Raw genomic sequence first — 19,791 nt, forward strand, 5'->3', positions numbered from 1 at the left:
GCTGGGGAGCCATGGGAAGTGTTTGAACAGAGAGTCTGATTTGTGAATTCAAAGACTTTCAAAGAACTAGTGCGGGAGCTGTTTAGATGTGCCAAGACCCCGGGGAGGCTGGGGGTGTTATGGTGGTCCCCCCGTCTTCCGGGGCTGCTGTGGGAACCCGATAAGAACCGTATGAAAAAGCGTAGTAAACCAGAAAGAGGAAACGCTGGCTGAACCTCCTGGAGCTGCGGACTGCAAATCCCAAGAGGCTTCGGGGGCGCGGCCCCCGCCCACTTCCGGATTTTATTGCCCTATCGCTTCCCAGTCCCGGGCGGGGTTTTGCTCCTTCAACCGAACTTGACCACGAAGAGAGGAGTGGCGACCAATGCGTCCGTGACTTCTCCGTATCTGGCCAATGTGAGCGCGCGGAGACCGTATATCCTGGGGCGGGGCTAGAGGACGGACCAATGACGGGAGGGCGACGCCGCCATCAGGGCAGGCTGTAGCGTGGCTGGAAGTTACTGTGCGGCGGCGGCTAAGGAGGCGGCTGTGGTGGCGGCGGTGGCGGCTGAGGCAGTAGCTGAGGCGGCGACAGAGGAAGCAGAAGATGGTAAGGGCGGCCGCCAGGCCCGTGCTACCCCTTCGCTCGACAAAATGGCGCCGCGGGCCCACCCACTTCCAATAATCCCCGAATCCCCCACCTCCCTGCCAGGCCCTTCTGGCCCGGCCCCGCCCCGCCCCTCTCTCTGACCTATGGCCTTCGACCCCTGGGTCCTGCTGAGCGCTTCCTGCTGACCCCTCCCTGGCTTCTCGGACCCCGACCCCGACCCCACCTAGGATTCTAGGCCCGGGCACCTCATTCATTTCCGGGTCCTGGTTTCTCTGAAATCGCCCGGGGTGGGGTTGGGGTCCCCTGAGGTCCCCAGCCCTGGCCTAGTCCTCTGCGCGCCGGGCCTTGGGGTGTGGGGGGCCGGTCTGGGCATCCGGGCGGGGGAGGGGGCTGGACATCGTGACATGCGGGGCTTTGTCGCCAAAGGAAGTGCGACATCGCAGGCTGTTCTGCTCCCCAGAGCCCTGACCCCACCGCCACCGTTCAGGGCCCCCCGACCTGCGCTTCAGGGGGAGCAGCTTCATCCCTCGCATCCCAGACCCCTTTCCCGGTGAATGTGAATAGCAATAGTCCAGACCTCACCGGGTTGGGACACTTCAGGGAACTGACATCATAAAGGGCTTAGGAGCATGAGCAGGCAGCAGATGAGCTGTGCGACTCGGGGTGGGTGGCCTCTCCTCCCCGGCTTCTCCTTTTGAAGTGGGGATGCTGCCGCCCGGACGCTGGGAGTTTAAAAGCCCCTTTGGGCCAGCTGCTCGTCCTGGACTTGGGGATGCTGGTTCTTTGGGGCTGGGCTGGGGTTCCCAGCCTGTAAAGTGGGATGGTGACCAGCCTCAGAGTTGGGCCGCGCCCCCTCCCCCCCCCCACTGTTTGGCCTCCCCAGGGCTGACGGGGTGATGGAAGCTTTTGTCTGGGTAAGTCAAAGCCCCAGGGCCCAGCCCACACATCACCGTTCTTGGGATGCGGTGTTGGGGGTGGGGTGCGCAAGACAAGACTCCTGGTCAGGCAGGAGATGGGGGGGTCCTAGAGTGTGGGTACCCAAGCCTGGGTCATTGCCCACACCCCGTCCGAACAGGGCTCTGCCGGCTCTGCCCCCCGCACATCCTGAACCTGCCCCTGGGTCCCCCGCGGTCCGGGGACTGCCACCCCTGCCTGGTTGCCTGCCCAGCCTCCCCCCTGGTCTCCTGGCCTCCATGCTGCCCCAGGCAGATCGCAGTTTACCTGGCACTAGAGGGAGGGTTGGAAGATGTAAGTCAGAGTGAAACACTTGCCACCTTGAGGAACACTCCAGGGTCTTCCTTTCGTAACCAGATGAGCCCCGCAGCCAGGCCCCTGCCCGGCCTCACAGGGAGGGGCCCTGTTTCCGCGTTCTTTGTGCCTTTGCACGTGCTGCTCTGCTGCTCGGAGCCCCCCTGCGAGCATCGCCTGCCCCAGGGCCCGGGACTGTGGCCTCAGTGTCTCCCTGCACACCCCTCTTCCTCGTGCTGCTTGGCTGGGTTACTGTGGGGCTCCTCGAAGGGGGTCGACAGATGATCAGGCCGCGGGCCCGGCTGTGGCGGGGATGTGTCTGCTGAGGTGAGGACTGCTCCCTGTGTCTGAGGCCTTGTTTTCCCGCTAAGCTGACAGGAAGTGCAGGCAGAATCCTGTCTTCATACGTTTATTCAGCACGAGTGCATCGATGCTAACAGGTGCTTCTGGGGAGCTCTGTGCACAGCTCTCTCCCTCGCTGTCTCACTGAGACTCAGAACAAGCCTGGGAGGGGGCCCTGCTGTGACCCCGTTCACTGGAGAGGCTGCCAGGCCCCACAGCCCGGGAGGAGCCCAGCCGGGCGGACGCACGGCCGAGGCTCCGTGGCTCTCACCGCTCTTGCTGGCCCCGTGTCAGCCCTCAGGCTCAGGTGGAGTTAGCCCTGCCTCGCCCCTGCCCTAGGGGGTGCCAGTCCAGGGAAGGGGTGGGCGCGTAGACAGACGGCCTCCTTGGGGCATGGACGTGGCTCTGGCAGAGGCCCCCGAGGCGTGTGCGGAGGGAAGGCAGGGGTTGTGGAGCTAGGCAGCTGCTTCCCACATGCAGAAAGGAGAGCGTGCCCGGTGGTGGCACAGGCTGGGCTGAAGGTGTGTGGCAGGAGGCCAGTGAGGCCACGCCCAGCCCGAGCTGTGGGAGGCCTGAGGCAGGACCAGGACCAGGACCACTCCTCACAGGTCAGGTGTCGGTGCTGTGTCATTGCTGCCGGGCCGCCCTCCCTCCCGCCCCACCCCCTCGAAGACCAGCAGACCTGCTCGCCGCTGTCTCGGGCCTCACACATCACACCGTCCCCTGTCCTCGGGGCCGTTTGCCTTCACTGTGCAGCTCTGGCCCAGACCTGCGTCCCCTGCACTGGGTCCTCCTAGGCCAAGAGCAGGTCTGCCGCGCCCTCTCAGTGCCCTGGTGCGGGCCTGCCACGCAGTCGGAGCTGAAGAAAGCCTGGTCTGGCTGCATGAAGCTGGCCCCTAGTCTCAGGCCGAGGTGGGACAGGGGTCCTGGGTAAGGGAAGGCAGGGTTGAGGGGCTTTGAGCTGGCTTTGGAGGAGCAGGTCACCCAGTGAGAGAGCCATCTCCAGGGAGGCTTGTCCCACGCAAGGTCTCGTTGGGGCTCCCCCAGAGGTGAGGACCCCTGCTCCTGCCGGCCCCAGATGGTGGGGGCAGATCTGAACAGCGGCTTCCCCAAGGGTGCAGCATCTAGGCTCAGGCATGGGGATGGACAGCCCCCGCCCCCCCAAGGGGATGGTTATTATAGCCTCTTGGGGCTCTGAGGCCTTGGATTTCAGACAGGAAAACTGAGCTACTGGCATGTCACACGACAGGGGCTTGGCTTCTGAGGTTGGCAAACCTGGATTCAAACCGCCTTCCTCATTTTCTCGTTGGGGCCACATGATCTCAGATGAGTGCCATGTGACCTTGCTGCCTCAGTTTCCTCATCCTGTGAGAGTGATTCCAGATGGGGAAGCTCCTGGCCCAGGCCAGGCTGTCCCATCCCAGGCACGATGACAGTGTTGCTCTCCTGGGCAGTCTCTCCCTGCCACGGCTCTCGGCCTTATTCCTCCCCTCGCACACTCCTGCTCTCGTGCCTCAGTTTCCTGAGGTGGACATGCCTCATTGGCCTTTATTTGCCCATGTTGTGGTTGCGTCTCGTCCCTCCTGCCCCCAGGGTCAGGTGCTCCTGCTCCAGAGCCATCGCCCTTGCTTGCTCAGCTGACCCCAGAGTGTCAGGGACAAAGGACTTTTCGGAGTTGGGCAGTGAATGAATTCTGTTGCTGGCTCCCCAGCCCCTTGTGGGCCTGAGACCTGTGGTGCGGAGTCTCTGCCCCCGGCAGCGGGTGGCAGGGAGGAGCAGCCTGCTCTCTGTCTCTGGCCCTCACCCTGGGAGGCCTCGCCTCTACGTGGGGAAGCCATTAGGTGTGGGTACCCCAGGAGCAGCCCCTGAGCTGACTCCAAGCTGCGCAGAGCTTTAGGGAAAGTCCAGCCAACGCTAAAACCTGACGCTGACATATTGAAGCTGGATTTCTGAGTTTTCTCGCAGTTCAGAATCCTGGGTTCCCAGTTCTGTGTCCTGGCCCTCCTGTCCCCTTCACCCAGGATTCTGGTCCCCACCTCATTTATTGTCACGCTGGCCCATGGGGTGTCTGAGGGTGGACAAGCCATTCCCCTCTGGGTGTCTATTAAAGGTGAGTAAAGGAGACAGGCCGGGAGTGTAACATTCAACAAGCACACAGGACAGACCTACAGTTGGATGGGCCTGGTCTGACCCCCCAACCTGCTGCTTGCTTCGGGTATGACTTTACACAGATGGCCGTGCTCTCTGAGCCTCAGTTTCCCCACCCCTTGCCAGGGTACAGCTCTGTTGTAAGGACTCTGAGGTCGAATGTGCACTTCCCCGGGGCGGTTGCTTTTCTCCGGTTATAGCAGTGCACACATCAGGTGGCCCCCTCAAGCCGGTCTTCCGGGAAACGCACAGCAGATCAGAAGGGGAACCTGGAAGTCGCCTGGAAGCCCGTCCACCGCCGCGGGTGCTCCAGGGCTGGCCCCTGCAGGGCTTCTCACTTACTGTTTTTTCTGTCTTTCAGGCAGATTTTTTGAAAGGACTGCCAGTCTACAACAAAAGCAATTTTAGTCGATTTCATGCTGACTCTGTGTGTAAAGCCTCGGTGAGTGCAGGTTCAGGGAGCTGTGGGGAGAGGGGCTGGGGGTAATGTGCACCACCCCAGTCAGCGTCGCGCTAGGAACGGCCGATCTTCAAGCCTGACCTCACCTAAGGTCTTTGTGCATCTTCTGGTCTGTGTTGGAGGGTGGATCCGAGTCAAGGGGTGAGGGGACCCTAGTCAGCCCGCACTCCTAACCCACCTCTTCTGGACCCTCCCTCAGAATCGACGCCCCTCAGTCTACCTGCCCACGCGCGAGTACCCATCTGAACAGAGTAAGTGTTCTCTGTGTGACTTAGCTCATCCAGCTACTAAGAGGAGAGGGTAGAGGGTGGTGCAGGAGGTGTCTTGTGGGACACTGGTCAGCTCCATGACACCCCAAAACGAGTACTATGGGTTAGGGACCCAGCCCAACCCGGGGTGGGCAGCATGGGGAGGGGTTGTTCAGGTGGAGGGCCTGCAGAAAGGGTGCGGAGCCTGCCGAGTGGGAGGTTACCGTGGCCATGGTGTTTTATTTTAACCATGAAAAAGAATCCACATGGGCCCAGCTGGTTGGCTTCTGTGGTCACTAGGGCTCAGCTATGTAGATCTGTGCTCCCGGCTGGCCTGGGAAGACACACGCGTGAGTCTGCAGCCAGAGCTGCAGCCAGGGTGGAAACCCGAATGCAGTAATGGACTCTGCATTTCTGAGAAGGAGGGACCCTAGAGCAGCTGGCTCGGGCCCCTGGGCTTAGGAGGGGAAACCCTGGGCTTCCTGAAATCTCCGCGGTTGGGGTACTGACTTGAGTGCCAGAAAGGCCACTCAGGGCAGAGGTGGCCCCGGAGGCCAAGGAGGGAGGAGCACTGTCCTGGGAGGGCCAGTGCTGGCCAGGAGGGAGGCTGGGCCGTTTGCAGTCTCTCTCTGCAGCCTCTCCCTGCAACTTTGTCTTTCCTCCTCAGTCATCGTGACAGAAAAAACAAACATCCTTTTGCGCTACCTACATCAGCAATGGGACAAAAAGGTAAGGCACGTGGGGTTCCGGTGCTGGGACTCAGGGGAGACACAGTGCCCAGCACAGGGGCTTTGAGTGGGGGAAGGACATCGGTCTGGGAGATGGGTCTTGAGGGCTGAATAGGAGTTTGATAGGCGATCCAGGAGAGGGAGCAGCGTTTCAGAGGAGGGAATGGCCGTGTAGAGGTTACAGAGCTCATGCTCAGGGATGGATAGGGGCTTGGCCAGTCATTCCAAGGTTCGAGCATCTCCCAGGCCCAGCTCCCACAGCCTGCAGCCTGCACAGTCCTGGCGGCAGAATGATTCTAGTGTGATTATTTGGAACCTTTGTTTAGTGATAAAAAATACCTGATTAAAATCCAGGCCATTCTAGAGGTTGTGGCTGCCATGGAAAGTCATCTCTCCTCCCCCCAAGAGGCTGCCTTTTTAACATGCAGGATGTTTTTCTCCTTCTTTGTTGAAAATCTCTACATGTTGTTGTTGTTTTGTTTTTGTTTTTAAACTATATTTTATTGATTTTTTACAGAGAGGAAGGGAGATGGAGAGGGATAGAGAGTTAGAAACATCGATGAAAGAGAAACATCGGCCGAAACCGGTTTGGCTCAGTGGATAGAGCGTCAGCCTGCGGACTGAAAGGTCCCAGGTTCGATTCCGGTCAAGGGCATGTACCTGGGTTGCGGGCACATCCCCAGTAGGAGATGTGCAGGAGGCAGCTGATCGATGTTTCTCTCTCTCATTGATGTTTCTAACTCTCTATCTCTCTCCCTTCCTCTCTGTAAAAAAATCAATAAAATATATTTAAAAAAAAGAAAGAAAGAGAAACATCGATTCAGCTGCTTCCTGCACACTCCCTACTGGGAATGTGCCTGCAACCAAGGTACATGTCCTTGACTGGAATCGAACCTGGGACCCTATAGTCCCCAGGCCGCTCTATCCACTGAGCCAAACCAGTCAGGGCATGTTGTTGTTTTTAAATATGTTTTTATTGACCTGACAGAGGAACATCTATCGGCAGCCTCCTGCATGCCCCCTATTGGGGATCAAGCCTGCAACCTGGGCGTGTGCCCTGACCAGGAATTGAACCGGCAGTCTCTCGGTGCTTGGGATGATGCTCAACCAACTGAGCCACACCGTCCAGGGCTCTACATGTTGTTTTATAACGAGCTCAGTTTGTTTTCTCGCCTAACATTGAACATCTGATAGCAGCCTGCTCTGGGAAAGACGGAAGGGGGACCCCATGATGAAGTAACTGCTTAGAAAACGCAAGCTCCTTGCCCACACTGGCCCCTTCCTCAGCCCCACAGGCTTTAACTCCCCAAAGTGGGGAAAGCAGGGATTCCCACACGGGGACCACTTTCCTCTTCTGTGGCAAGGCCTGGGCTCCTCCGAGGGCTCAAAGGGCCCTTTGTGCTTCAGCAGAGTGCATCGCTCCTCCGAGCGTTTGGGGCCATAGGTGGTCATTGTGAACCATGGTGACTACTTGCAGTGCCCATTACGGGCCCAGAGCTCCAGGGACTGTGGCTTAGTGGGGCAGGTCCGGTGGTGGGAGGGGCTGCCCAGCCAGGGCCCTGGGTTGACCGCCCTGCTCCAAGCCCATGTCTGTGACCCCTGCAGCAGGATTTGGAGAAGTCACCTAAGTGCAGTCTCAACAGCCCTTCTCCTTCCCCACCCCCCAGAACGCTGCCAAGAAGAGAGACCAGGAGCAAGTGGACCTCGAGGGCGAGAGCTCAGCGCCTCCCCGCAAGGTCGCGCGGACCGACAGCCCAGACATGCACGAGGACACTTAAGACTGATGCTCCCCCATAGGTGCCTCCTGTCTTGTCTGCTCCTCACCCGCCTGCCGTGTGTAAGCATCCTGCCCACCCTCCCCACTGGTTCGCCTACCCACACCCCGCCATGCACACCACTTTCAACCTCATAGGAGCCGATGTATTTATTTTCCTTGAGTCTTTATTTATGCTGTAAAATGTACCGAGCGATGGTTAAAGGGGATGTCAGACCCAGTAGTGTGATGTTGGTAGATGCTTCTTGAAAAACAACATTGTTATTCATTACTCCACCCCACCCCAAATCCCCTCCTCCTGCTCCCCAGTCCTTCTCTGGAGAACCAGAGTGTGTCTTCGAGTGTCTAGCGATAAGCCCTGCTGCAGCTGGGTGACAGGGGTGGGGCCCTTCTTCCCGCTTCCATCCCCTGGTCCGGCCTTAAAGACTTGGCCTTGACGCCCGGTCCGCCGGGATCTATGCCGTGCCGGGACCCTGCTCTGAGAGCACGCCACAGGAAGAAGTCAACCCTTTCGGATCATTCTCTTAAGTCATTTTATCATGGACTGGTGCGTGCTCAGTGTCCACCCCAATAAAAGGATCTTTCCTACTTGATCTTGAGTCTTTGCTCCACGTGCCTCGGCCTCAGAGGATGGAGGCACTGAGAGTTGTTCCATCGTCACCAAGAGGAGCCAAGAGGCCCCAGGACCAGCTGGACCCTCTTGTGGGCTTGCTGCAGCTTCTTGCTCAGAGCCAAGACCTGCCTGGACCCACCCTTCCGCTTGACCTGCCAAGTGTCCCCGAGGATCAGGACGCCCCTGAAAGACAGTCCACACCACCAAGGACGGAGCTGTGGTGGATCCCACACCCAGGACATTTGACAAGCAGGGTGGCACTGTGGAGACAGCCCAGGCGGCCTGGTTTCACGAGCCCCTGGCTCCAAGAGAAGGCACACGGATTGCAGAGGAACGTAGGGGCATTCAGGCTCCAGGCAGGTTTGAGGTCCTGAACACTGGGCCCAGGACCCAGGGGAAGGCTGCTGCTCCCTCCACCAGCCCTGAGTGGGGGCTGTGGTATTAGAGGGTGGTGAGGGTTGGGCCATGGAGCTGGAGGGGGTGCATGCCCCAGATTATCCTCATGGAGGGTAGATTGCTTGGGCTTGGGCTGCCCAGCACCAGGTTCCAGGGTAGGCCACCCCGTTGTGTCATGGGGCCAAGGGGTTTTGCTTCCCATGCTGGGCGGTGTTCGTACCATGGGCTCAGGGTTGGGTGCCTGTGGTCGTAAGGCAGGTGCTCAGGAAATGCAACGTGATGGTTTGTTTGTGCAGAGGTGCCGAGTCCCTGGAAGTGCTCTGACCGCTAGGAATCCCGGGCCCAGGGGTGGTCTGACCATGGCAGGCAGGGGGCATTGCTAACTGTTAGTGACTGAGAAGCTGTCGGGACATCAGCTTCAAAGCCCTGGGGTGGGGCAGAGCAGGATCAGGCAGCACCGCACCCTCGCCTCCTCGGCCTGGTTCCCCTTTGCATCATGCTCTCCATAGTGGGGGTCCCACGGTCATTCTCCACCCAGATCTTTGGGTGTAGGCTCCTCAGCTGCCCACTCCTGCCTCTAGGTTCCTCCTTGCTCTGCTCCCTCAGACACCAGACTCTGCCTTCCCACACCTCTGTGCCTTCGCACAGGCTGATCTCCTGCCTCCAGTGAACCTGTTTCTCTTTCATGTCCCTCCACAGAGCCCCTTCCTCACACTGGCTCCCCCAGCTCTGGGTGGGGCCCATTCAGGCTCCAAGCCTTTGGACGTAAGGAGGCTTGAAGAGGCCACATCCACCCCTGATCACACAGCGAAGTCCCAGTGACTTGGGTCTGACAGCCATTCTGCAGTGGGACATCCTAGCCACTCCCAACTCCAGTCTGTCCAGGGAGCTCCAAAAGGCACCATCCCCCGAACGTTTCAGCTCGGGAGCAAGGTGCCTCCTGATTTTCAGCCCCAAGTTCTTCCCACTGTCCCTGGCTCCTCGAATGGCAGCCTGGGAGGTGGGTGCACCAGGAAGTGCAGCAGATGAAGGGGACAGAGTCACCCCTGTCACCCCGCAGGGCTGCAGCTAACTCAGGACCCGGCCTGGCGCCCAACAGCTGAGTTCTTCCAGCTTTGTGATTTCTTCCTTTGTTTAGGAGGCTGAAGGCACAGCAGGCTTGGGGCTCAGTAGCTCCTCCCAGTGGCCTGGAGTCGGCTCCAAATCTGGGCCATCTCAGAGGTGGTACAGTTTGGAGTTTTTCATGTGGCCTCCAGACCCAGTTCTTAGGAGGAGGCACCAAGGTTACAAGATAGGAGGAGCATCCACCTCAGGCTCACCAGGCCCAAGAATCAGTGTCAGCCTCAAGTCACTGGGCCCTGTGAACCCCACTTCCATTGCTCTGTCCTCAGGCACTGTTGAAATATACTTTTTATTGCATTTCTGCCGTTTTACAAAAATATGACAAAATAAATTAAAAACAAATAAATAATTGCCTGCTCTGTGTGTTTTCTGTTGTTGGGGGGGGGGGGGGTGTCATTTCCCCCATCCTAGTCAAAAGGAAAACGGCAGATAGGGGGGCTAGGCCCTCGCCCCAGAAGGAGGAGCCCAAGGGAGCCAAAGCATTTTCTGGGCTGTGGCCGCCCATTGGTGACTGCTATTGCATGAGAATAGGAAGGCAGGGCGCCAGGCAGAGCTAGTGCCAGCCACTGGGCCAGCACACAGCCTGGGGGCTGGGAGAGGCTGAGGGGGACTCGGGGGGCTCGGAGGATGGTGGCAGAGGCAGGGGTGCAAGGCTGTAGAAGCTGGTGTCTCCTGGCAGGGGCTGGGGAGCGGGCGGGGCCCCAGCCAGGGCACAGGGCGGGCACTCTGCATTGGTGGCAGGGGCCTGGCGGGGGGCAGTGCCTTCGCCCCCACAGCCCCAAGGCCCATCCCACTGCCAACAGCTGGCGGGCGGTGTCGGGGGCCTGGGCAGAAGCGATGGCGTTGATGGCACGGGGCTTCGGCTGCTGCGGGTGCGAAGGGCTGCGGTGCCCACTGGGGCCAGCGCTGTCCCTGCGGAGGTGAGAGGGGCCGTTCCGGAGAATGCCGCCCCGTGGTCACTGGATCCCACTCAGGGCCCTGCCTGCACTCCCCCCCACTCCTAGGCACATCAGGGCCTTATTGCTTCTGATCAGCTTTGGGGTGTATCTCCTGCCTGCAGCACTGTGCCTTCCCCCCTCTGGGGAGAGTCAGCCTGAGGAAGTCCCTTGACTTGAGACCTAAGTCCCCGGTCCTGCAACTTCCACCTCTTGGGCTCCCTAGGTGCTGGACTCCTGGCTGGGGTTGGGACAAGTGAGGTGAGAGAGGCCAGGGCTGAGGCCTGGGTCCCTGCTCCGCCTGTGGCTGCAGCCTGTGGCCAAGCTGGCCGAGCTCCCTGGTTGGGCAGCCTCAGGCCCTGCATCCAGGAAGGCCTCCTCCAACACTGGGCTTCAGGGTGGGGACTTGCATAGAGGCCTGGGGGTCCAGTCCCCCCAATTAGCTGGGTGTAGAGACTTATGGGGGGCAGGAAAGGCTGGGCCAGGTGGTGAAGGGGCCTCCCTCATCTCTGCTGGAGCTTGGCAGGCCGGGTTCCTTGGGAAGGCACCGGGACAGGGGGCTTTGGCATCCCTCCCTGGGGTGAGGAGGGTCAGGCACAGGGCTCCAGGCACTGGAGGGTCCTGGAGACAGCAGTCCTTTCTGAGGGGCTTTAGGTACCACAGATTCAGGTCCCCAACCGGTATCAGAGGCCTGTGTCCCCTTCAGCCCCACTCCCCAGGCCTGGCTTCCCCTCCATACCCCCAGATCCCAGCCCAGAGTCCCACCCCCGAGTTAAAGCTTGTGACCTGAGCCTTCCTCTTCCGGCCGGAGGACATCTGGCTCCTCAGCTGCAGCCTCGTCTGCCGGCCCACAGCGCTGGGCCCGGCCACCGCCACCGCCACCGCCACCGCCAGGGGTCCCTTCCAACCGGACCTGCCCGCCCACCCCATTGGCCCCAGCCTCAGCCCGGGCTCCACTGCCGAAGGGGAAGAGCTTGCTGGCGTGGAAGGCCTTGGGTGGCGAGTGGCTGCGCTCAGGGTCCCGCCGGGTCTCGGGTGACTTGAGGAACTTGAGGAAGGCCGGCAGGCGGGTATCGCTGCCTGTGGGTGACTGAGCAGGGGTGGGCCGCGAGGCGGGGCCGGGCCCAGCGCCCGCTATTGAGGATGTGGCCCCTGATGACAAGAACTTGCCCTGCAGCGGGATGATCTGCTTCAGCTTCATAACATTGTTGGGTGCCAGCAAGGACCCTGGGCGCTTGGGCCGCTCGGAACCGTGGCCACCCACCCCGCTGCCCTTGGCCTTGGCCGAGGCCTTCTCAGGGGCAGCGGGGTCCAGCCCGGAGCCCTCCGCCCGGGTCTCCTCCCGGCTGCTGGTGTCACGCTCCCGCCGGGGGTGGTGCTCTGTGTGGCGCTGGCGCTCCTCCTCCTCCCTCCGCTTCCGCTGCTGCTGCTGGTAGCGGTGCTGGGCCTGGCGCTCATGTCTCTGTGGGCAGAGTGGGCCGTTAGGGGGACTGGGAAGACAGGGTGTGTGAGCTCTCTCCAGTAGTGGGGAGAGATCTAAGCACTGAGGGGGTGCTCACTGCATCTCTTGACCCACACCAGTGCTTTCTGAAAACTGAGAAGAGAAAGAACATTTACGGGCCACCAACTGTCTCCACCCATGTGCCAGGCACCATCTTATTAGCTGGGAGAGTATCAACAAATATTGGGCCTCCGTGGGCCTCTGCCTTCTAGAAAACCAGCAGGAGACAGAGCTGTGACAGGCACAGACCAGAGTCCTCACTGGCCAGTCCGCTCGCCACACGTGGCTTTTGCAATGTCAGTCCAGGTATGTGTTGGCCACCTGTTCTGAGAGGCCACATGGCACCATAGACACAGGACACTTCTGTCACCATGGAGAGCTCTGTGGATTGGTCCTGGACAGCTCCACGGGTCGACACCCATGAGCTCATTTCTGAGGAATGGGGCAGAGGCTGGGCTTCCAGGAAGCGTCAGCGTCAGCGTGCCCCTGATCCTGAACGCGCTGGTGGTGACTGCATGCTCGGAGTGCCAGCCCTGTGCTGGGTGCCTCCGGGCTTCCAGAAGGGATCGGGTCCGTTTGGAGTGCTAAGTCTTACCCAGGCTCTGCACACTTGCCTTCCCGAGAAGGCCACGGCCACCAGCCAGGCAAGGGGATGCCCAATGAGCGGAGGAGGTAAACAGCCCCGCCCATCCCGAGTACCTTGAAGGCCTCCCGGCGCTGGTATTCGAGCTTGGCCATCTCTTCGGCCACCCACCCTGGGATGTCGGGGATGGCCACGTGGATGAGGTACTTGAGAAGCAGAGCGAAGTGCTGAGGCAACAGAGGAGGAGGTTGGAGGTGGCAGGCTCAGGGGTGCCTACCATCCGCCCAGCTTCCTTGTCCGGCCGCCGGCTTCCTCGCCTGGCCCCCAGCCCTACCTCAAGCACCACCACTGACACGATGGCCGCCTCGGGACTGAGCCAGGGGAAGAGGCGCTGCAGCTGCCCACACTGGCCGATGAGATAGCAGTTGACGATGATCGCCAGGACACCCATGGCCTCCATCACCTTCTGTGGGGGCACACGGTGGGGCTCAGGTGGGGTCAGCCCCCCTCTCTGGGCCTTGTGCTCCCCATCTCCCTGTGCACCTCAGCTTGGAGCCCTTGGCCCTCCCACACCTGCCACTGGCCGATGCTCTCGACCCGCTGCCCAAAGGGCCGCTGCAGCCCCGTGCACAGCTTGAGGGCATCACTGCGGATCTCAATGAGGTTGTTGACCAGGGCGCACAGCGCAGCCAGGGGGAAGGCAGACGAGAAGAGCACGACGTAGCCAAACTGCACGAACATCTCCTGGTAGTCCTGGAACGTGTCCTGCGGGCGGGCGCCTACTCAGACCAGGACACTTCCTCCCTCAGACTACCTTATCTGTCAAGGCCCCCTCCCTTAGATGATCCCATATGGCCCCAGAGCCTCCCCTCCGGAAGGCTCCTGCTTACATCAAGGGCCCCGTTATTTCCCCGAACCGCCACCATCAGACTGTGTGCCCGCCCCGCTGAGGGCCCTGCCGCCACCCTCAGACACCTGCCTTACCTCATACTTCTTCATACAGCTCTCAAGCTCAGCCTGGGTGAGCTGGGGTGAGTGTTCCTCCTCGGGCGGGTCGATCCAAGAGGACCGATTCTGCCGCCGCTGCTTCTGGGCCAAGTTGCCTGAGCCAGTCTCCGGCTCTGGGCCCCCTTCTGGCCCCTGGTCACGGCCCTCACCCCCAGCCCGGCGGAGCAGGACAGCTGGGGGCTCCCGCTCAGGGCTGCCAGGTGCCCCCTCTACCTCATCATCCTCCTCGGCTAGTGTGAACACGCCCGGCTCCAGCCCCTTCTCTACCATGGTGGGGCTCCCCTCCTCCAGGAGGGCCTCCGGACTTGGGCCTGGCCGATGTCGCCTGACCCCCCGCTCAGCAAAGCTGACCTTCTTTAGACGGAGCCCGCAGTCCAGGAGGTCGCCCTCCTCACCTTCTTCCTCATCCTCATCTTCCTCCTCCTCCTCCTCCTCCTCTTCCTCCTCCTCCTTGCCCCCTCTCAATCCATTCCCTCCCTCCCCACCTTCCCCCGTGGGCCGCAGTTCCACTATGGCCTCCTCCTCCTCCTCTGGTGCCCCGCAGCCCCCACTGAGACACCTGCGGCGCCCCCTGCCACCACCGCCGCCACCCTCTTCGGCCTGGGGTTCAAGGTGGTAGGGTGCAGGGCGCCGAAGGCTGAGCAGGCCGAGCAGGGCCTGGGCCAGCTCCCAAGCGGCCTGTAGGCTGAGCTCGCCTCGGCCCAGCCGCCGGTACAGGTGTGGCTGCAGGACCTCGCGCACATTCTGAAGAAACTGCCGGGTGATCAGCAAAGTGGCCAGCATCTGGAGGCAGGAAAGGGGCGAAGAGAGCATGCGTGGGGAGCAGGCAGGGCCCTGGGCACCAGGACAGGCTACTGGGATGGGGCCCCCACCCTCCCAGAGCACATTTCCAGACACCCCCCACCCCCAAACCCAGTTCCTAACTCCACCCTTTTGGAAGAGCCTAGACACAGAGTCCCCAGCCTCTGTCACTGTTCACCTGCTGCCAATCACAGCCCGACCAGCCACCGTGCTCCTGGCCCACCTTGCTAAGGGCTCAGGGCTACCCTGCTTACAGCACCAGCTGGGAGCTCAGCCACTGCCCAGGGCCCTGCGGGGCTGCCATCTGCACCACACCAGGGGGCCCCATCCCCTCGTAGCATGCACCCTCAGCTTATTGTGAGGCCCCCAGCACAGCCACACTGCCTGCCCCAGCGAGGCCCTCAGGCTTGCCACCTGCCCATACTTTGGCCTGGGCCAGGTGCAGGAGGCCCTGGAGGGAGAGGTGGAACTGCAGGGCCACGAGCGGGCCCAGCACCGCCCGAAGCTGCCGCTCGAGGCTCTGGGACAGGGACAGGACGAGCAGGAGCTGTGAAGGGACCGACGGACAAGCAGACAGACAGATGGGGGGTGACAGGCAGAGAGGACAAACAGATGGACAGATGGACAGAGAGGAGAAAAGGATGGAGGATGGGGGAGGGGCTGCAGAGCCCATGGACCCCTTGGGCCAGGCCCGGCCCCCCGTTGGCCACCATGCGGGCAGGGCACTGCCTTCAGCCAGGGGCTCACCTCTTTCAGGCGCTCCATGTCCTTGAGGTAGAAGCCAATGTAGAAGAGGCTCAGGTAGGAATTGATGAACTGGAACTGTGGGAAGCAGGCAGTGGTCACCCCGCTGCCCCGTCCCCAGGAGTCCTGCCGTGCCCGCCTGTTGGCTGCCACTCACCAGAACAACCTTGATAATGAGGTGCTTCTCGTAGGCGCTCTCCAGCCGGTAATTCTCTGGGGGTCAAAGGGGCGAGTAAAGGGGCGGCCCGGGGTGCCTGTGGGGATTGGGGACCTTCCTCCTGGGGGCTGGGCAGCAGGGACCTCCCCTCAGAGAGCATACCCATGTCATTGAGCCAGATGGCCAGTTTCTTGTAGCCCTCTGCACTTATGCTGACCAGCAGGGCCAGCATGACCTTGGGCAGGAACCGCGCCAGACGGGGCAGCCCCTTCACACTCAGCACCAGCTCCTGCAGGGGTAGGGCGTTCATGGGTCACCCTGGCAGCTGGGCTAGGCTCAGGCTGGACCTGGGTGGGTGGTCACCAGGTCCGGGCTGGGGCTGGGGCTGGGGCTGGGGCCCCGAGATCACCTGCAACTGGAAACAGCCAAGCATCAGCAGGAACACGCAGGCCAGGCAGGCGAGGCACAAGGGAGCGCTCACACACAGCTGGAAGAGCAGCCGCTTCCAGGGCGGGTAGTAGAACTCCTCGGCCCGCGTCACCGGGCTGATGCGCCGCACACCCTGGTGGACGGCAGGGGCCAACCCGGCTTGGAGCAGAGGGGCTGCCCCCGGCGCCCCACCCTTACCCATCCTCTGAAGTCATTTTCCCTCCAGCAGGCCCTCGCTTTCCCGGTACCCCCACCTGGTGCCTCCTTCCCAGTCTCCTGAATCCAAGTTCCCACCTTTCTCCTCTGACTATGCAGAGGGTTCCCCACCCCCTCTGGCACACCCTTTCTGAGGCTGTAGCTGGATTTCACAGTCCCCGTCTTTGCTCCTACAGTGCTTCCTGCCTCCAACTCCCATTCTTGGAGTCCTTGGACCCAGCAGCTTCTGACTGACCCTGAACTGGGGTCGTGGCTCCTCCACAGCTTCCCCTGGTGAGTCCAGAGTCCCCCACTTGTAGGCCAGCTCTGCCCCCCTCCGTTTCCACTCCTCCAAGAAGAGTGTTGACCAGACCACATTGAACAGGGCGAAGACCACGCAGGATACATCCTGGCTTGTCTGAGGGGTGAGGGGAGGGGGACGGGCAAGAGGGGCAAAGAGGATTCAGCTGTTATCCAGGCTGGCCCAGGAAGGGGGCTGTCTCAGGTGCCCCAGCCCATGCCTGGCCCATGCTCAGCACCTGATCGGCTTCTGTGAACGTGTACAGGACGGAGCCGAAGACGGCTGGATAGACCATCGCCGACGTGTAGAAGCCCAGCCAGGCAAAGTACATGGCAATCTTCACACCAAAATAGTCGCAGATCTCATCTGCAGGGGTGGGCGGGTGGGAAGGGGTCCCCCGTCAGCCCTGCCCTCCTCCTGGGACTCCTGCACACCCCCTGGCCCCGGCCACACCTAGGGGCTGGTTTTCACACACAGCCTGCACCCATGACTTCATGAGGCGGTTCAGGATGCGTTGCTCATGGACCGGGAACACTTGCTGGATGATCCCTCGGGCCGCCAGCTCGGGGACTGTTGGGAGACAGGAATGGTGACCTTCTGCCTGTGCCTGGCCTGGCCACACCCCTTTGGCTGAAACCCAAGTCACGGCTTTTTGCCTGCTCTTAAACCTGCAGAGGCTCTTCCCGAGAGGTGGGGGAGGAGTTCTGGGTGGACGGAATATCTGGTGCTCCTCCAGAATTTGGGAGGTGCAGGCACAGGTGGGGAAGGGTGCAGGAAACCTAGAATGGTAGGGGGTCCCAGTGGGGAACCATGTTTTTCAATAAAGCCACCTCGGTTCATTACTCTGCATGTCTGAGGAATGGGGTGCCACGTTGGCATCAGAAGGTGAACTTGCGGCGGCTGGTTTCCTGGAGTGGAAACTGAGGCCCAGGCCACACAGCACAACGTGCCAGGGAGTGCTGTCCATGGTCCTGCCGCCGCCTTATCCCAGACCCAGAAAAGGCTCCTGCGGAACTGCCACCTGGAGGATCAGCCGCACCCTTGGCCGACGCCTGGATCCTTGAGCTCATCAGGCCCCGCCCAGCTCTCTGCTCGCCCAATTGTTGTACCTAGGCCCCGCCCTCCCGCCGCGATAGGCTGTCCTCGAAGAGACCCACCCCACGCCCCACACGTGGGAGTGGGCCCCGCCTCACTCACTGATTGGCTGGTCCTCCAGGAAACGCACGTTGTGCAGAGCCTCACCCTGCTTGGCTCGCAGGTTCTGAAGCCAGAAACGGATGATGCTCTGTCGCTCCTGCAGGGGACAGGGCGTGAGTACAGCGAGTCACGCCTGCAGACCAGGGATGTGCAGGATGTGCAGGATGTGCGCTGGGGGCTGGGCCGGCGCACCTGGGAGGTGAAGAAGCGTAGCTCACTCTCCACATTCTCGTAGATAAAGTCCTCCTCGCAGGAGAAGCCGCGGGTCCCCCCGCCAAACTCTGCCTTCACTGCTTTCCGCAGACCCAGCTCGTCGGCCCCTCGGAGGAGGCTGCAGGAAGGCAGGGGAGTGCGTCACGGGGAGACCCTGGCTCCCGGTCCTGGAGGGAGGGATGGTGCCCCTGGCGGCCGCCCGAGCCAAACACAGAACGGCCGGACCTTGTCGTTGGTGCTCGGAAGGGCAGGGAGCTGGGTGTCAGGGTCAGCGACAGGCCAGGGCCAGGGACTCGCCTCTCATACGTGGCGGTGACGAAGAAGGCATAGGCACGCGTGCGGCGGTGGTGGCGGACTTGCACGATGAGCTCGGGGATGCCCACGCGGATGTGGTTCAGCAGCCAGAGCAGCGTGTGGTCATCCGTCGTATCTGCCAAGGGTTGCAAGGACTGAGGAGTCTTGCCAGGATGGGTCCGAGGTCGCTTACAGACTCCCACTCAGGGGAGCCCGACTCAGGGAGCCCCGTCTGAGCACGGTGCGGGTGGGCACAGGTACCTGGGAAGGTCATCAGCACGTCGCAGTTCTCCGTGGGCACAGTCTTCATCCACGCCTTGTGGGACACCAGGTACCGACCGGCTTGCAAGAGCCGCTTCCCAAAAAGCTTATCTGGGGGGGGGGGGGGGCAGGCCGTCCAGGCCGTGGTCAGGCCACTTCTGGACCAGGAGCCTGGCCTCCAGCCCTTGCCCCTGCTCACACACTCACCAGGGCTCCTGGGCACTCAGCCTGGCTTTCAAGGCCCTGCAAGCTCTGGACTTGGCTTGTTTCCTTGCCTTCAAGTCCTTACACCAGCGGAACCCTCCTCCAGGAATGCCCTTCCCCCCAGACCCTCTCTTACAAATCTTACTCATTCTTGAGGCCCAGATCCGCCTCCAAAACCACAACTGATGGGGCCGCTTACTCGCAGCCCTGAGCGCTTCACCAGATTATGTCAGCGAGTCTTCACAGCTGGGCGTGATGCTTACCCCCATTTCACAGGTGGGGAAACTGAGGTCCAAAGCATGTAAATCACGCGCCCAAGGTCACACAGCGGAGCTGGGGCTCGAACCCAGAACGGTATGATTCTATATACCCTTTGCGGAGAGGAACTCTCAAGCGCAGCCCTGCCTGGCCCCGATCGGTAGCCCCAGGGGTGACGGGCGGCAGCCTCCAGTCTGGGCTCCAGGAGGGGCGTGTCCGGGTCTCTGCGCTGGGACCCCCGCCCGCTGCACTGTTCTGGTCGCGCCCGCCCTGCCGCAGCCGCAGTGCCAGGAGGGGCCGGCCCCTCGACTGAACTCCAGACCGGAGACGGCTGACCCCAATTCCCCTCCCCGTCCAGCCGCCGCGCGCAGACCAGGCACCTGCAACCCTGACCGATGCAGCCGCCGCACACCTACCCAGAACTCCGGCCGCCGGAGCTGCAGGCTCGCCCTCTGGCGGGGGCCTCTTGCCGCGCTCGCCCTCCAGGGACGTACCCCCAGTGCCAGGGGTAGCTTCGGCCATAGCGAGGGCAGCGCGGGGCAGGGCAAGTCAGCGGCCGCAGGCTGCCGGGACGCCGGGGGTCGGCGGGCACATGGGGCCGGTGCAGCCCCGGAGCGCCCCAGAGGAGGAGACAAAGGCCGCGCCCGCCCGCGCCGGCTGCGTCTCCGCGTGCCCGAACGCTGCTTCTCGTCCCCGCCCGCGCCGAGCCTGGCCTCTCCTGCTCGGCCCCGCGCACGTCGCTCTCGGATCCTCAATTCCGCCCTAGTTGTTTTCTAGGTTTCGTTCTCGCCCGCCCACCTCACGCTCTGGTGCTCGTTCCCGCCCGCACCGCACCGAAGGTGCATTCCCCTTCTTGTCCCCGCCCGCTCCAGATTCTGGGTCTCGTCCCCGCCCGCTCCAGATTCTGGGTCTCGTCTCCGCCCGCTCCGGATTCTCCTCCTGAGTTTCCCCATCCGAAGAGGCGCGTTTGGAATCTGAGATGGGAGTGATTGAACTAGAACAATACATTAAGCGGGGGAGGCCTGGTCTGGGGAGATTCCGG

At 61.7% G+C, this 19,791-nt stretch overlaps 2 protein-coding genes across 6 annotated transcripts; one reads left to right on the plus strand and one right to left on the minus strand.

Annotated features, from left to right (window-relative positions):
* The first annotated feature begins 358 nt into the window (after positions 1 to 358).
* Positions 359 to 10,014, plus strand: DDA1 (DET1 and DDB1 associated 1). Of its 2 annotated transcripts, XR_004966671.1 has the most exons (6): positions 359 to 589; positions 4,689 to 4,769; positions 4,987 to 5,038; positions 5,703 to 5,764; positions 7,431 to 7,600; positions 9,246 to 10,014. XR_004966671.1 is itself a non-coding variant. In XM_036302675.1 (5 exons), exons 1-5 carry the CDS (start codon positions 587 to 589, stop codon positions 7,539 to 7,541), a joined length of 309 nt encoding a protein of 102 aa, XP_036158568.1. In that variant the 5' UTR covers positions 362 to 586; the 3' UTR covers positions 7,542 to 8,130. The 2 variants fall into 2 exon arrangements, 1 of the variants encoding a protein (XP_036158568.1); XM_036302675.1 differs by lacking the exon at positions 9,246 to 10,014 and having other exon boundaries at positions 362 to 589; positions 7,431 to 8,130.
* Positions 9,944 to 19,722, minus strand: ANO8 (anoctamin 8). Of its 4 annotated transcripts, none has more exons than XM_036302659.1 (19): positions 19,166 to 19,717; positions 18,288 to 18,398; positions 18,030 to 18,162; positions 17,712 to 17,850; positions 17,520 to 17,616; positions 16,776 to 16,892; positions 16,561 to 16,688; positions 16,278 to 16,439; positions 15,807 to 15,959; positions 15,560 to 15,686; positions 15,398 to 15,453; positions 15,244 to 15,318; positions 14,921 to 15,043; positions 13,672 to 14,478; positions 13,261 to 13,452; positions 13,022 to 13,153; positions 12,804 to 12,914; positions 11,390 to 12,065; positions 9,944 to 10,580 (listed from the first exon to the last, which is right to left on the minus strand). In XM_036302659.1, the coding sequence occupies exons 1-19, from the start codon at positions 19,269 to 19,271 to the stop codon at positions 10,222 to 10,224; spliced, it is 3,804 nt and encodes a 1,267-aa protein (XP_036158552.1). In that variant the 5' UTR covers positions 19,272 to 19,717; the 3' UTR covers positions 9,944 to 10,221. The 4 variants fall into 4 exon arrangements, with proteins under 4 accessions (XP_036158552.1, XP_036158554.1, XP_036158555.1 ...); XM_036302661.1 differs by lacking the exon at positions 19,166 to 19,717 and adding an exon at positions 18,495 to 19,157; XM_036302662.1 differs by lacking the exon at positions 13,261 to 13,452 and having other exon boundaries at positions 19,166 to 19,722.
* Positions 19,723 to 19,791: the final 69 nt, after the last annotated feature.

Source organism: Myotis myotis, unplaced genomic scaffold (assembly GCF_014108235.1).
Source record: "Myotis myotis isolate mMyoMyo1 unplaced genomic scaffold, mMyoMyo1.p scaffold_m19_p_32, whole genome shotgun sequence".
Lineage (NCBI taxonomy): Eukaryota > Metazoa > Chordata > Mammalia > Chiroptera > Vespertilionidae > Myotis > Myotis myotis.